This window comes from Entelurus aequoreus, linkage group LG14, assembly GCF_033978785.1.
Source record: "Entelurus aequoreus isolate RoL-2023_Sb linkage group LG14, RoL_Eaeq_v1.1, whole genome shotgun sequence".
Taxonomy (NCBI): Eukaryota; Metazoa; Chordata; class Actinopteri; order Syngnathiformes; family Syngnathidae; genus Entelurus; species Entelurus aequoreus.
Window position 1 is genome coordinate 19,595,910 of NC_084744.1, and position 15,102 is coordinate 19,611,011.

Consider the following 15,102-nt stretch of genomic DNA (forward strand, 5'->3'; position numbering starts at 1 on the left):
TACCAGGAGCAAAAGCACAAACAAAAGGTCAACAACATCGTCAAAATGCTGCGAGAACTGGCGAGAAGCGTTACCACTTGGAGAGCTGTGAAACGATCTGGCGGCGTCGTGTGAGGAGGCCAGGGCTTTTGTGGAGTGGAGGTGATTAGCTGATGGCAGGCAGGTGAGTGGGCTGATCAGCGCCAGGTGTGCCAGACTGGGAAGCCAGGAACCCAAACTCCGCCCACACATGAAGACACAAGTATTTAATAAGAATATGTAATTAATTCAGATCTAGGATGTGTTGTTTTAGTGTTTACTTTATTATTCTTTTGAACAGTATATATATATATATATATATATATATATATATATATATATATATATATATATATATATATATATATATATATATATATATATATATATATACCTGTATATATATATCCCATCCATCCATTTACTACCGCTTATTCACTTCGGGGTCGCTGGAGCCTATCTCAGCTACAATCGGGCGGAAGGCAGGGTACACCCTGGACAAGTCGCCACCTCATCACAGGGCCAACACAGATAGACAGACAACATTCACACTCACATTCACAAACTAGGGCCAATTTCATGTTGCCAATCAACCTATCCCCAGGTGCATGTCTTTGGAGGTTGGAAGAAGCCGGAGTACCCGGAGGGAACCCACGCAGTCACGGGGAGGACATGCAAACTCCACACAGAAAGATCCCGAGCCGGGATTGAACTCACGACTACTCAGGACCTTCGTATTGTGAGGCAGACGCACTAACCCCTCTGCCACCGTGCTGCCTGTATATATATATATATATATATATATATATATATATATATATATATATATATATATATATATATATATATATATATATATATATATATATATATATATATATATATATATATATATATATATATATATATATATATGTATATATACACTAAATATATATATACAGGCAACATATATATATATATATATATATATATATATATATATATATATATATATATATATATATATATATATACATATATATACAGGCAGCATATATATATATACACATATACATATATATATATATATATATATATATATATATATATATATATATATATATATATATATATATATATATATATATATACATACAGGCAGCACGGTAGGAGAGGGGTTAGTGCGTCTGCCTCACAATACGAAGGTCCTGAGTAGTCGTGAGTTCAATCCCAGGCTCGGGATCTTTCTGTGTGGAGTTTGCATGTTCTCCCCGTGACTGCGTGGGTTCCCTCCGGGTACTCCGGCTTCCTCCCACCTCCAAAGACATGCACCTGGGGATAGGTTGATTGGCAACACTAAATTGGCCCTAGTGTGTGAATGTGAGTGTGAATGTTGTCTGTCTATCTGTGTTGGCCCTGTGATGATGTGGCGACTTGTCCAGGGTGTACCCCGCCTTCCGCCCGATTGTAGCTGAGATAGGCTCCAGCGCCCCCCGCGACCCCGAAGGGAATACGCGGTAGAAAATGGATGGATATATATAAACATATACATATATAAATATATAAATATATATATATATATATATATATATATATATATATATATATATATATATACACACCGGTATATATATATATATATATATATATATATATATATATATATATATATATATATATATATATATATATATATATATATATATGTATATACATAATGTCATGGCTGTCTTGAGTTTCCAATCATTTCTACAACTCTTATTTTTTTGTGATAGAGCGCCTAATTGCAGTGAAACTGGCCAAGGGACATGTAGCCAAATATTAACATTGCTGTATGTATACTTTTGACCCAGCAGATATGGTCATATTTTCAGTAGACCCATAATAAATTCTTTAAAAAACCAAACTTCATGAATGTTTTTTTGTGACCAACAAGTATGTGCTCCAATCACTCTATCACAAAAAAAATAAAAGTTGTAGAAATTATTGGAAACTCAAGACAGCCATGACATTATGTTCTTTACAAGTGTATGTAAACTTTTGATCGTGACTGTACATACTGTATATAATAGTGTCTTCCTTTTTTTCTTTTCTTTTAAACTAAAATAGGGACTTTTTGGTCAAGACTGGAAACAATTATTCATGTTTACATTGTTTCTTATGGGGAACTCTGCTTCACTATACACACTTTTCAGTTTACAAACCACGTTCAAGAACCAATTAAGTACGTGAATAGAGGTTCCACTGTGTTTACCAACATTGACACTCTGTTGTATCCTTGTTAGGAAATATGTTTTCTCAGTATTTGCACAACATTTAACGTGAATGCTTGTCTCTCCGCATTCATACGAACAAACAAAAGCTATCTTATGGAGTTTGAAGACTCATTTGAGTTTTGGTCCCCTCCACTTTGGCGCCACTTGTTTCCACTGCACAAAAATGCACGAAGCTTCATTCCAGTCCACATTTTGTGTGCTGCTGCTTTGCATTGCGGGAACATCAAATGTGCTCACAGTCTCTCTCTCCTCCTCACACCAGCGCTTGCTTGCACTTGAACGCAGCACGCCGGGCTCTGCCTGCAAGTTGACAGAGAACAGCAGGGACTATAAAGGCACTCTTCTCCGGATCCATGCAGCACCTCATGCGGTGCATGGGGGGGCTCTTAATGAATCACCCTCTGCTTTTGGTCCTCCTCTGGGAAATGTGCAGCCCGGCACTGATTGAGTAAAAGGTCCAAGTCGTCAAGTGCAGGTGGATCCCCTTGCACGGGTGTTGTTGATTTTTTTAAACACTGCAGGATATTCTTCCAAGTCCACCATGCTCAGACTGGAGACTCTGGTTTGCACTTTTTCCGCGCTGTGCATCGCAGCCAAAGCAGAATTGAAAGCGAGGAATTGCAGCGAAGTGAGGGAGGTTTGTGCAGCCAAGGGCTTCAGCTTCGTGCATGTTCCCCTGCAGGAGATCTCAGGTAAGCTGCCACCTGCCTTTTTAATGCATATAACCTCTAACATCAAATATGATGTCATGCTTGTGTATGGGTTTTAATTTTCCTGTGGGGATTAAATAACCACTTGTTAAATTAGCAAGTGCATTACAAAAAAAGAAAAACAAGTAACAATTAAGCTAAAGAAGTAAAGATATAACACATATCAGAAACTATGTCAGAAATGCAGAGTATGTGGAAAAAGAACCCTCTAGAGCAGTGGTTCTCAACCTTTTTTCAGTGATGTACCCGCTGTGAACATTTTTTTTAATTCAAGTACCCCCTAATCAGAGCAAAGCATTTTTGGTTGAAAAAAAGAGATAAAGAAGTTAAATACAGCACTATGTCATCAGTTTCTGATTCATTAAATTGTATAACAGTGCAAAATATTGCTCATTTGTAGTGGTCTTTCATGAACTATTTGGAAAAAAATATATAAAAATAACTAAAAACTTGTTGAAAAATAAACAAGTGATTCAATTATAAATAAAGATTTCTACACATAGAAGTAATCATCAACTTAAAGTGCCCTCTTTGGAGATAGTAATAGAGATCCATCTGGATTCATGAACTTAATTCTAAACATTTCTTCACAAAAAAATAAATCTTTAACATCAATATTTATGGAACATGTCCAAAAAAAATCTAGCTGTCAACATTGAATATTGCATTGTTGCATTTCTTTTCACAGTTCTTTTTGACAGACATTTTAGTGACGGTCAAACCATCATGGCATGGGGGAAACTCTGGGTTTATTATGATAATGAATGGAATAGCCTACTTGATTTGATGTTCAGTTTATGAACTTACATTCATATTTTGTTGAAGTATTATTCAATAAATATATTTATAAAGGATTTTTGAATTGTTGCTATTTTTAGAATATTTAAAAAAAAATCTCACGTACCCCTTGGCATACCTTCAAGTACCCCCAGGGGTACGCATACCCCATTTGAGAACCACTGCTCTAGAGTACATGTATTTTGGTCAGCTTTTTTTTAAATTATTATTAGGGACAAAAAAATAAATACAAATAAAATAAAAAATTGTCTAATTAAATTCGTATTAAATCCACTTGGAAAAAAGGTGATGAAAAGACAAAAATTGTACAAGTTCTATGAAATAAAGTTGTAGTGCAATACAAAAAAAAGTCTTCATTTTACAAGCATAAACATGCAATATATGAATAGACTTGTAGAACTATATCAAATAGGATGAGGAATAAAGTAAAAAATATGTGAATAAAATGATACCATTTTGAGTTAAACATCTTTTTGAGTATTAAAAAAAAAGTATTATAGAACATGTAAATCAGGGGTCCCCAAACTTTTTGACTCTGGGGGTGCATTGGGTTAAAACGATTTGGCCAGGGGCCGGGCTATATATATATATATATATATATATATATATATATATATATATATATATATATATATATATATATGTGTGTGTATGTATGTATACTGTTTATATGTATATATGATGTCACGTTATCGATGAGAAAATGCATTTTTAGACAATTTGATTTGCCTGAGCGGCTAGGAGACACCAAGAGTAACAAGCGGTAGAAAATTGTTTTCAATGGACAGATTAAAAAAATAAAATAAAATAAAAAAAAAATATATATATATATATATATATATATATATATATATATATATATATATTATTGTTGGTTTCTTTCTTTCTTTTAACTTGTGACTTCCCGCGGGCCGTTTTTTTGACGCTGGCGGGCCGTATTCGGCCAGCAAGCCGTAGTTTGGGGACCACTGATGTAAATGAATAAAATTGCACAATTTTGAACAAATAATCCACATTTTTTAAAAAGGAAAAATGTTTCATGAGTATAGCTGCCACGAGGAGAGAAAAACGTTTTTTAATTGTACATAAATCTCGTGGTTTGTTAATTCATGAGATAGAAGTCGAAATGTGGCTCAATATTACAAGAATCATTTTGAGAAAAACTTAATTATATGGATAAACTTGTTCCCTGGCTTATGAAAAAAGTCATAATTTTACAGTTTTACAATATATTTAAAATATTGTACTGTATTATAATAAAAGTTTGTGTAGGAATTTTGGCAGCAATACATCAAAATTGTGACTTAATCTTACAAAATTCCAATTAAAAAAAAACAAAAACGTGTGACTATTTTATTAACTTTTCTTTCTTGCAAATTTACCATTCATGCTATATTTATTTATGTCCTTAATACTCACTTGTATATGTTAGAGGTCAACATCTCCATCTTCATGTCTTTGAATAAAGCATGCCAGTTAATTATGTATGCGCTGCTCTACATGATGATAACAATATTTAATCCCATGTGAAGAGTCCCTCACGGCAGGAAGTTAGGCTGCAGCGGTTAGCTGGCGTGCAAAAAGCATGCACAGATAATGATAATGAATGGTCAGCTAAGCAGATTAACTCCACTCCTATAGCCAACATTCAGCCACATTGAGGTGGAAGTGCAGCTTCCACTCAGTTAAGTGTGTCTGACCACAAGGGACTCTTTCCACATGGTTAAAAATCCCATAAAACACAATTGAAGTGCGTGTCACGGCCAATTATACTCCATATAGCTGACTGATAAACTGAAAGAAAGGGTTATACGCTGCATGTGTTTGTCTTTTTGCCAGACTTGAAGATAACAGTTTAGGATGTATAAATAGTTTGACTGTCTCTGTCGTGTGTACTTGTGACTTTGCATGTAATACAACAAATACACACTGCATGTGAATCATTTCCGTGTTGTTGTTTTTTGTACAGGAGCAACAAAAAAAAGGTTTCACTGCAACATATTTCATACCACCACACCGCAAATGACTGTTATTATAAAGTTTTAGTTTCGGAAATCCATGTTTGCACAGCAATTGCTGTAAGGATGCATGTTTTAAAAAAGGGACTTACAGGAATTTCCGTGTCCTAAAGAAAACAAATCGACATGGAATAATGGCTTCATGTTGTGAACTTTGTTTAGCTCCACGTGTTAAGCAGCGCTGAGGTGATGCTGTGCATCCGGAAATTATCACTTTGTCCACGTTTTGTTATGTTACAGTCCTATTTTAAAATGGAATACATTCTTTTTTTTTACTCAACATTCTACACACAATACCCCCATGACAATGTGAAAATATTTGTTAATTTTTTTGCAAATTTATTACAAATAAAAAACAAAAACATTTACAAAAGTTTCCACAGCCCGTCTCAGTGGCCTTGTGGTTAGAGTGTCCGCCCTGAGATCGGTAGGTCGTGAGCTCAAACCCCGGCCGAGTCATACCAAAGACTATAACAATGGGACCCATTACCTCCCTGCTTGGCACTCAGCCTCAAGGGTTGGAATTGGGGGCTAAATCGCCAAATTAATCCCGAGCGTGGCCACCGCTGCAGCTCACTGCTCCCTTCACCTCTCAGGGGGTGGAACAAGGGGATGGGTAAATGCAGAGGGTAATTTCACCACACCTAGTGTGTGTGTGTGACTATCAGTGGTATTTTAACTTTAACTTTAACTTTTTTGCTCAATAATTTGTTGATGGTTCCCTCTAAACGTGATGCCTGGCATTCATGCTGAAGAGTTCAATCTTTGTCTCACCAGACCAGAGAATTTTGTTTCTTATGGTCTTGAGAGTCTTTCAGTGGCATTTTGGCAAACTTTTTTGAAGGAATGGCTTCCGTCTGGCCACTCTACCATACAAGCCTGATTGGTGGATTGCTGCAGAGTTAGTTGTCTGGAAAGTTCTCATCTCTCCAAAGAGAAATCATCATCGGCGGTCACTCGAAGCGAGTATGACGATCCTCCTGATGGGGTGTATCCCTTTTATGGAGGATGCCTGTGCGTGACTTAGTTTGACGTGGGGAGACTGGTGCACAGAAAGTCACCACACGATCCTTGACAGATCCGGGTCAGGGTCCAGTGGCATGGAGTCCAAGACGACTGGGGACCCTTTTCTGCTGCAGCCTTTATCTACCTTACATCTACTGTCTTCCGCCTGCTCCGCCGTTGAGGTCTTCCCCGTATCCCTGGCTAGGGGGAAGTCAGGTACTAGGCCTTTGCCTTGGGCCACCTGGGGTAACAGTAGTAAAGGGGTTAACCTTCTAGTACCCCAAGACCCCATAGAGGAGCCTCCACTGCCGGATGCACTTTAACGTCATGCCCAAGACACAAAAGAGAAATACTGTAGCTCTGACAGCGTGACCATCGGGTTCTTGCTCACCTCCCTGACAATCCTGTCTCGGAGGTCTGCGGACAATTGTTTTGACTTCATTTTTGGTTTGTGCTCTGCCATGCACTGTCAAGTGTGGGAACTTCTATATAGACAGGTGTGTGCCTTTCCAAATCCTGTCCAATTAACTGAATTTACCACTGGTGGACTCCAATTAGGCTGTGGAAACATCTCAAGGATGATCAGTTGAAACAGGCTGTCCCCTAAGCTCACTTTTGAGCTTCATGGCAAAGGCTGTGAATACTTATGTACATGTGATTTCTTAGTTTTTTATTTTTAATACATTTGCAAACATGTCCTTGAACATTTTCTTTTCACATTGTCATGACTGGGTATTGTGTGTAGAATTTGGAATGAGTACAAAAAAGATTTTATTTCATTTTGGAATAAGGCTGTAACAGTGAGTAGAGACATGTCTTTTATCTAGCAGTGTCATTGTGAAGCTGCTGGATGACTTAAGGGTTGATTTGAAACCAGCAGATATCAAAATAAATCAATACATCTATATCTATGTGGAAAAAAACTCTTGCAACACTGCATTTTTTTCGTGTCTGCAGGGTGTACCTTTTTGCATGGTAAAAAGTAGGTTTTGCTGTAGATCGCACTGGAGGAACTTCTGTATTTCCCAGAAAAAAATGGTGCATAATATGGTTGTGTGTGGCATGTTCCACAACATTGCTAAACACCGCAGGTTGAAGCATGAGTGTTTCCACGGTGACTGTCGGGAGCATAATTTAAACTTTTACCATGTGTTTTGGGTATCTTAGTAGATGAGGCCCAATAACGGAGCAGCATTTTCTCATCCGTGGCTCAATAATGCAACATCAACGTGAAAAAACGTCTACCGGAACCCTCTAATAACTAAAGTTCCGTGTGTGAATTATGTAAACTCACTACAGTTTTCAGCGCTTTGATAGCGAGTCTACTGACGGATTTAAGTAAGAACTTTACGCTACATTATATTAGAAATGGCAAAAGCGGAATATGAATGTCACATAAGAAGGTATAGAAAAAGAATAAGCTTATGACTACGGTGTCGCCACGGACTACAAAGGCGGACTGGACTCGCATGCATTTTCAGGATTTATGCAGATCCCAAATACACTTCAAACAGGTACCAGAAGGTAAGAAAAGTTGGTTTTGCATAATATATAGTATATGTCTGCTAATAGGTACCATTTTGCTGTCCTTATACACGCATCATAATAATACTTGTATGTTTAATGCACCGACAATCCATCAAGCGGTGCGGCTTCATAGCTTACCGAAGTCGTACTAAAAACATTTTGACAGATTTTTGAGCGCCGTGAGTAATGTTCTATATTCTCAATGGAACATTTCAAGTTTTGGTGTTGTTTACTGGCGTCGTCTTGCACTTTACACGTATCTCTTATGTATGACTGCCATCTACTGGGTGCACTTATCATTACACCATGTACCGCCTAACATTGCTTCGAGGTCGGTAACCACAACCAGACTTATGCCGTACATTAGGCGCACCGGGTTATAAGGCGCACTGTCGATTTTCGAGAAAATGAAAGGATTTTAAGTGCGCCTTATAGTCCGAAAAATATGGTGACTATTGTGTGACGATCTGTCACTTAATTTCTGTTTGTTTCCTTGTTTTTGTATTTACTTCCCGTCAGTGCTCTTAGTTTGTTCCATTTCCTGTTTGTTCCGAGGAGCACTGTTTTTTCCTCACCTGCCGTTGATTGGCAGCCGGTGTGGACCGGCTGCCAATCAGCATATGTTCTATTTATGCCCTGTCTCGAATCCTGTTAGAAACTCGCATGGCTGCAGTTTTTGACAGAAACCATGAAATAGTTCCAAACATAAAGTGATCTTCGAGCCCTGGTTCCTGCATCTTGGGGTCTCAAAAACTGCAGCCATGCGAGTTCCTAACAGGATCTTCGAGCCAGATTGTTGTGACCTTGCAAGAACCCTTGTCGGCAATGCACAGCCGACGTTCTGGACCGCACAATTCGTGGAAGACTTAACCCTTGTGTGGTGTTTGGGTCTGTGGGACCCGTTTTCGATTTGTATTAAAAGAAAAATGATACAATTAATGAATTTTTCAAACTGAGACTCACTGGCTTTGGCTCATTTTCTGTGAAGAACATACATCACAATACATATTTAATGAACACACACCATACACCCCCCCTACACATTTCTATTACATATAAGATGTCTGGGGTCCACTGGACCCGGGGCTAATAGAAGTGTGGAAATTGATGTTTTGTGTATCACACGCCCACACACACACGCACGCACGCACGCACGCACGCACACACACACACACACATTCACACACACACACACACACACACACACACACACACACACACACACACACACACACACACACACACACACACACACACACACACACACACACACACACACACACACACACACACACACACACACACACAGCAGGCCTAGACGGGGAGGACAGAGTGTAGGTACACAGAACATCAGAGGGTCAAATGTGCGACAAAATGAGCGCAGACAGTGTTGACAAACAATGTTGCAACCTTGTGTGGGAACCGCAGGTGCAGAAACACAAAAGAAGAATCCCTGTGGGATGCAGAAACTGGCAGAGAAATTTCCATCCAACGTTCATATTGTTGTTACTCAGCCAGTGTTTGTGGGTCTTAGACTTAGACTTAGACTTACTTTTTATTGTCGTTCAAATTTGAACTTTACAGTACAGATAAGAACGACATTTCGTTGCATTAGCTGGTTGGCAGTGCAGGATAAAAAAGCAATAAGGTGCAGATATAAATAAATATATTACTGTACAGATAAATATATTGCACTTTTGCATATGCATCCACGTTTATGGATGTATGTTATATTGTCTTTATATTCCAGCGAGTTCATCCATTTTTGGGGGGAATTGAGGGGATTATTATGATGCGTTCAAGAGTCTTACGGCCTGAGGGAAGAAGCTGTTACAGAACCTGGAGGTTCTGCTACAGAGGCTGCGGACCTCTTTCTAGAGTCCAGCAGTGAAAACAGTCCTTGGTGGGGGTGGGAGGAGTCTCTGCAGATTTTCTGAGCCCTGGTCAGGCAGCGGCTTTTTGCGATCTCCTGGATAGGAGGAAGAGGAGTCCTGATGATCTTTTCCGCCGTCCTCACCACTCTCTGGAGAGACTTCCAGTCTGAGGCATTGCAGGCTCCAGTCCAGACAGAGATGCAATTGGTCAGCAGGCTCTCTATAGTGCCTCTGTAGAATGTTCTGAGAATGGGGGGAGGGAGCTGTGCTCTTTTCATCCGACGCAAAAAGTGCATGCGCTGCTGAGCTCTTTTTACAAGAGCTCCGGTGTGTAGGGACCAGGTTATATTGTCAGTTATCTGCACCCCCAGGAACTTGGTGCTGCTTACCATCTCCACCGCTGCGCCGTTGATGTAGAGTGGAGCGTGGCTGGACTGGTGCTTCCTGAAGTCGACAATGATCTCCTTGGTCTTGTCGACGTTCAGGACCAGGTTGTTGGTTCTGCACCAGTCAACCAGATGTTTCACCTCCTCCTTGTAGTCCATGTCGTTGTTGTCACGGATGAGGCCCACTACTGAAGTGTTGTCCGCATACTTCATAATGTGGTTAGTAGAGGACCTGGCGCAGCAGTCATGGGTCATCAACGTGAACAGCAGCGGACTCAGGACGCAGCCCTGGGGGGAGCCGGTGCTCAGGGAGATGGCACTGGAGGTGTTGTTGCCCACTCTCACAGATTGGGGTCTGTCTGTGAGGAAGTCAAGCAGCCAGTTGCATAGGGGGGTACTGAATCCAAGGGTGGCCAGTTTGCTCACCAAGTGCTGCGGGATGATGGTGTTGAATGCCGAGTTGAAGTCCAGAAAAAACATCCGCACGTGTGTGTCCTTTCCTTCCAGATGTGCTAAGCTCAGGTGGAGTGCAGAGGAGATGGCGTCCTCTGTGGAGCGGTTAGGGCAATAAGCAAACTGGTATGGGTCGAATGTGGGGGGAAGTCTGGAGACAATGTATTCCTTTACCAGCCTCTTCAAGCACTTCATTACAGATGTTTTTAGGGATAAGTCAGTATTTTAACATAAAAGTGTTTGATTGTGAGGCTTTAAAAGCCACAAAATGCAACGGGTCCATCAGACCCACAAACACTGGCTGAGTAACAACAATATGAACACCACACAAGGGTTAAAAGCCGGGTTTGTGCGGTCCCAGCCTACAGCAGGCTCGAAGATCCTGTTAGGAACTCGCATGGCTGCAATTTTTGAGACCCCAAGATGCAGGAACCAGGGCTTGAAGATCACTTTATGTTTGGAACTGTTTCATGCAAGACTGCATTCTCCTTTGTTGATGATAATTAAAATCATCTTACCTGTTCATCGGCTCCTGGTTCCTGCATCTTGGGGTCTCAAAAACTGCAGCCATGCGAGTTCCTAACAGGATTCGAGACAAGGTATAAATAGAACATATACTGATTGGCAGCCGGTGTGGACCGGCTGCCAATCAACGGCAGGTGAGGAAAAAACTGTGCTCCGCGGAACAAACAGGAAATGGAACAAAATAAGAGCACTGACGGGAAGTAAATACAAAAACAAGGAAACAAACAGAAATGAAGTGATGTTGTGATTTTTGTTCACTTAAACATTGTGTTTCGCTAAAATAATGTGCCCTCGTCCCAATCACTCAGAGGAACATATCGTGGTACTTTTTGTACACATGTCCTGCTAAATTCTTCATAGAACACTTAAATGTGAACGTGGGAATGCTCAAAATTCAGATTATGTAGCATATATGACCACTTTCCAATTGTTGCAATTAGAGATGTCCGATACCTGCCGATATTATCGGCCGATATATGCGTTAAAACGTAATATCGGAAATTATCAATATCGTTTTTTTTTATCGGTATCGTTTTTTTTTTTTTTTTTTTTTTTAATTAAATCAACATAAAAAACACAAGATACACTTACAATTAGTGCACCAACCCAAAAAACCTCCCTCCCCCATTTACACTCATTCACACAAAAGGGTTGTTTCTTTCTGTTATTAATATTCTGGTTCCTACATTATATATCAATATATATCAATACAGCCTGCAAGGGATACAGTCCGTAAGCACACATGATTGTGCGTGCTGCTGGTCCACTAATAGTACTAACCTTTAACAGTTAATTTTACTAATTTTCATTCATTACTAGTTTCTATGTAACTGTTTTTATATTGTTGTACTTTCTTTTTTATTCAAGAAAATGTTTTTAATTTATTTATCTTATTTTACTAATTTTTTTTAAAAAGTACCTTATCTTCACCATACCTGGTTGTCCAAATTAGGCATAATAATGTGTTAATTCCACGACTGCATATATCGGTTGATATCGGTATCGGTTGATATCGGTATCGGTAATTAAAGAGTTGGACAATATCGGAATATCGGATATCGGCAAAAAGCCATTATCGGACATCCCTAGTTGCAATAGTTGGCACGACTAAACATAAAAAAAACCAGCTGCTGACTTTGCAGTAGGGGGAACCTCGGTCACGCGTCCAAACAGAACGCAGCTGTGTTGCCGGGGAATTCAACTCTCAGCGATTAAGCGTAAAGGTGAGTTTGCAGAAGAAGTGATGGTTTCGTCGGAAAATGCTGGCAAGAGCCACCGTAACCGAGCGTTTCATCCTGCATCAGCACGAGTGTCTCACGAGGGAGGATTTTTTTTGTAAGCCAAGCCGGACCGGACGAGGGGTTGAGACATAACATGGGTTGTTTTAAATTATGTCCGACATGGGACATGTTTGCTTGAACAGCATAACTGCACTCTATGGACACAACATTTGGTACACCTGCATCCAAACTGCTGCCTTTGCAAAGTAATGAAGCTCTCTCACACAATACCGCTGGTTGACTACAGCCATGTAAACATCAACAATGGCTACCCAGCCCCCACAATGCATTGAGATATCACATGTTTTTTCGAGCCTTAAAAGTCCTTCATTTGTCTAACCGCATACAAACATTTTGAAGTCATACTTGGTTTTTCTTTCTTTGCTCAAATATCTCAATAGATTTAAAACAAATCATGTTCAATTACAATTAATCAAAAATATTCCATAGCAACCCAACCAACGTGGGGTTTTTTTAATACCAGGAAATATTTGGGATTGTTTCCTTCATTGTGTTTCTGTACCTAATGTAGTGTTGTCGTGAAACCAGTACCAAAATTATTTCGATACTTTTCGGTACTTTTCTAAATAAAGGGGACCACAAAAAGTTGCATTATTGGCTTTATTTTAAAAAAAAATCTTAAGGTACATTAAACATATGTTTCTTACTGCAAGTTTGTCCTTAAATAAAATATTGAACATACCAGGCAACTTGTCTTTTATTAGTAAATAAACAAACAAATGCTCCTAATTTAGCTGCTGACATATGCAGTAACATATTGTCATTTTCCATTCTATTATTTCGTCAACATTATTAAGGACAAGCGGTAGAAAATGAATTATTAATCTACTTGTTCATTTACTGTTAATATCTGCTTACTTTCTCTTTTAACATGTTCTATCTACACTTCTGTTAAAATGTAATAATCACTTATTCTTCTGTTGTTTGGATGCTATAGTTTTGGATGATATCACAAATTTGGGTATCAATCCGATACCAAGTAGTTACAGGATCATACATTGGTCATATTCAAAGTCTTCATGTGTCCAGGGACATACTTCCTGAGTTTAAAAACATAATATACATTTTTTTTAAACTAAAGAAGATGTTGTGATGCCAAAAAATATCGACGTAATCATAGTAGTATTGACTAGATACGCTACTGTACTTGGTATCATTACAGTGGATGTTAGGTGTAGATCCACCAATGGCGTTTGTTTACATTTTGACAGTGTGTAGTGAAGCATGTTTAGCTATTCCTCGTCCTGCAGGGATGATACTTGTAAGAAACTTTACTTTATTTGTCGCCATGGAGGCGAGGATTAGTGATTTAGAAGTAGCTAAAACACTGCCGACTGGGGCTGGACTTTAGCCGCTAGCTAGCTAGCCATGTCTTAAAGCACCTCTTCCTGAGGGTGTTTCAGTGTTATAACTTCACCTTTATCGTTAGTTATCAAGCCAAAATGCGTCCGTTCTCCCTTTTCTGTCCACACACTGTGTCTGCTTGTAAGTACTCCGTGATTGTGCGCTGCCGAACATGCTCGTCTGCTCATAAACCAGCAATGACACGACGTGACGACGGGGGCATGGCGGGGGTGGGGGACCAATACTTTTCAGAGGCGGTATAGTACCGAATATGATTCATTAGTATCGCGGTACTATACTAATACCGGTATACCGTACAACCCTACCCTAATGTTAAGGCTTGTCAGTGTATGACATGCAGTTGAGTTATGAAGGTTTATCAGAAAAGAACACAATGTTGTGCAATAATCAACATCTGAAAACTATTGAGCTGAAAATGCAATATTTCTACTTTTTTCCCCCCCAAAAAACTCGGCCGTTGATGAATCCAAACAGCTCAAATCAACGTTTTCCTCCTTCTGCCGTATGTAAATATACAAGAACGTATGTAGGATCTCAGCTGGGACGTGACTTCAGGCTGCCAGGAAGTCAGGCTTGCATACTTGATGAAAAGCCCACCTGTTCACTGATGCTTTGAATAACTAACTGACTTGCACCTCTCCGATGCGCGTCCCTGACATCACAACCAATCTCGGGCGGAATGAGTGAACATTTTTATCTCTCATCTACCGATGATGTCCTCCCGCATATACATTGTTTGATCAGAGTCCATAAGAGGCGAAGCGTTATGGGCGCCTCAGCAAATTAACACAGGATGGTCGTTGTCCTTGAGGCGTGCAACCTGCCTGCTTCTCACCCGCACAAAGCGCAGCGGTGCTTGACTCC

The 15,102-nt window shown here is 39.6% G+C and overlaps 1 protein-coding gene across 2 annotated transcripts in view; it reads left to right on the top strand.

The window, feature by feature from the left end:
* Positions 1-2,587: 2,587 nt before the first annotated feature.
* Positions 2,588-15,102, top strand: part of LOC133664495 (glypican-6-like) — a 252,654-nt gene continuing 240,139 nt past the window's right edge. For both annotated transcript variants that reach the window (XM_062069162.1, XM_062069163.1), the window contains exon 1: positions 2,588-2,968. In XM_062069162.1, the coding sequence (XP_061925146.1) occupies positions 2,818-2,968 (151 nt within the window). In that variant the 5' untranslated portion in view covers positions 2,588-2,817. The remainder of the gene's footprint in view (positions 2,969-15,102) is intronic.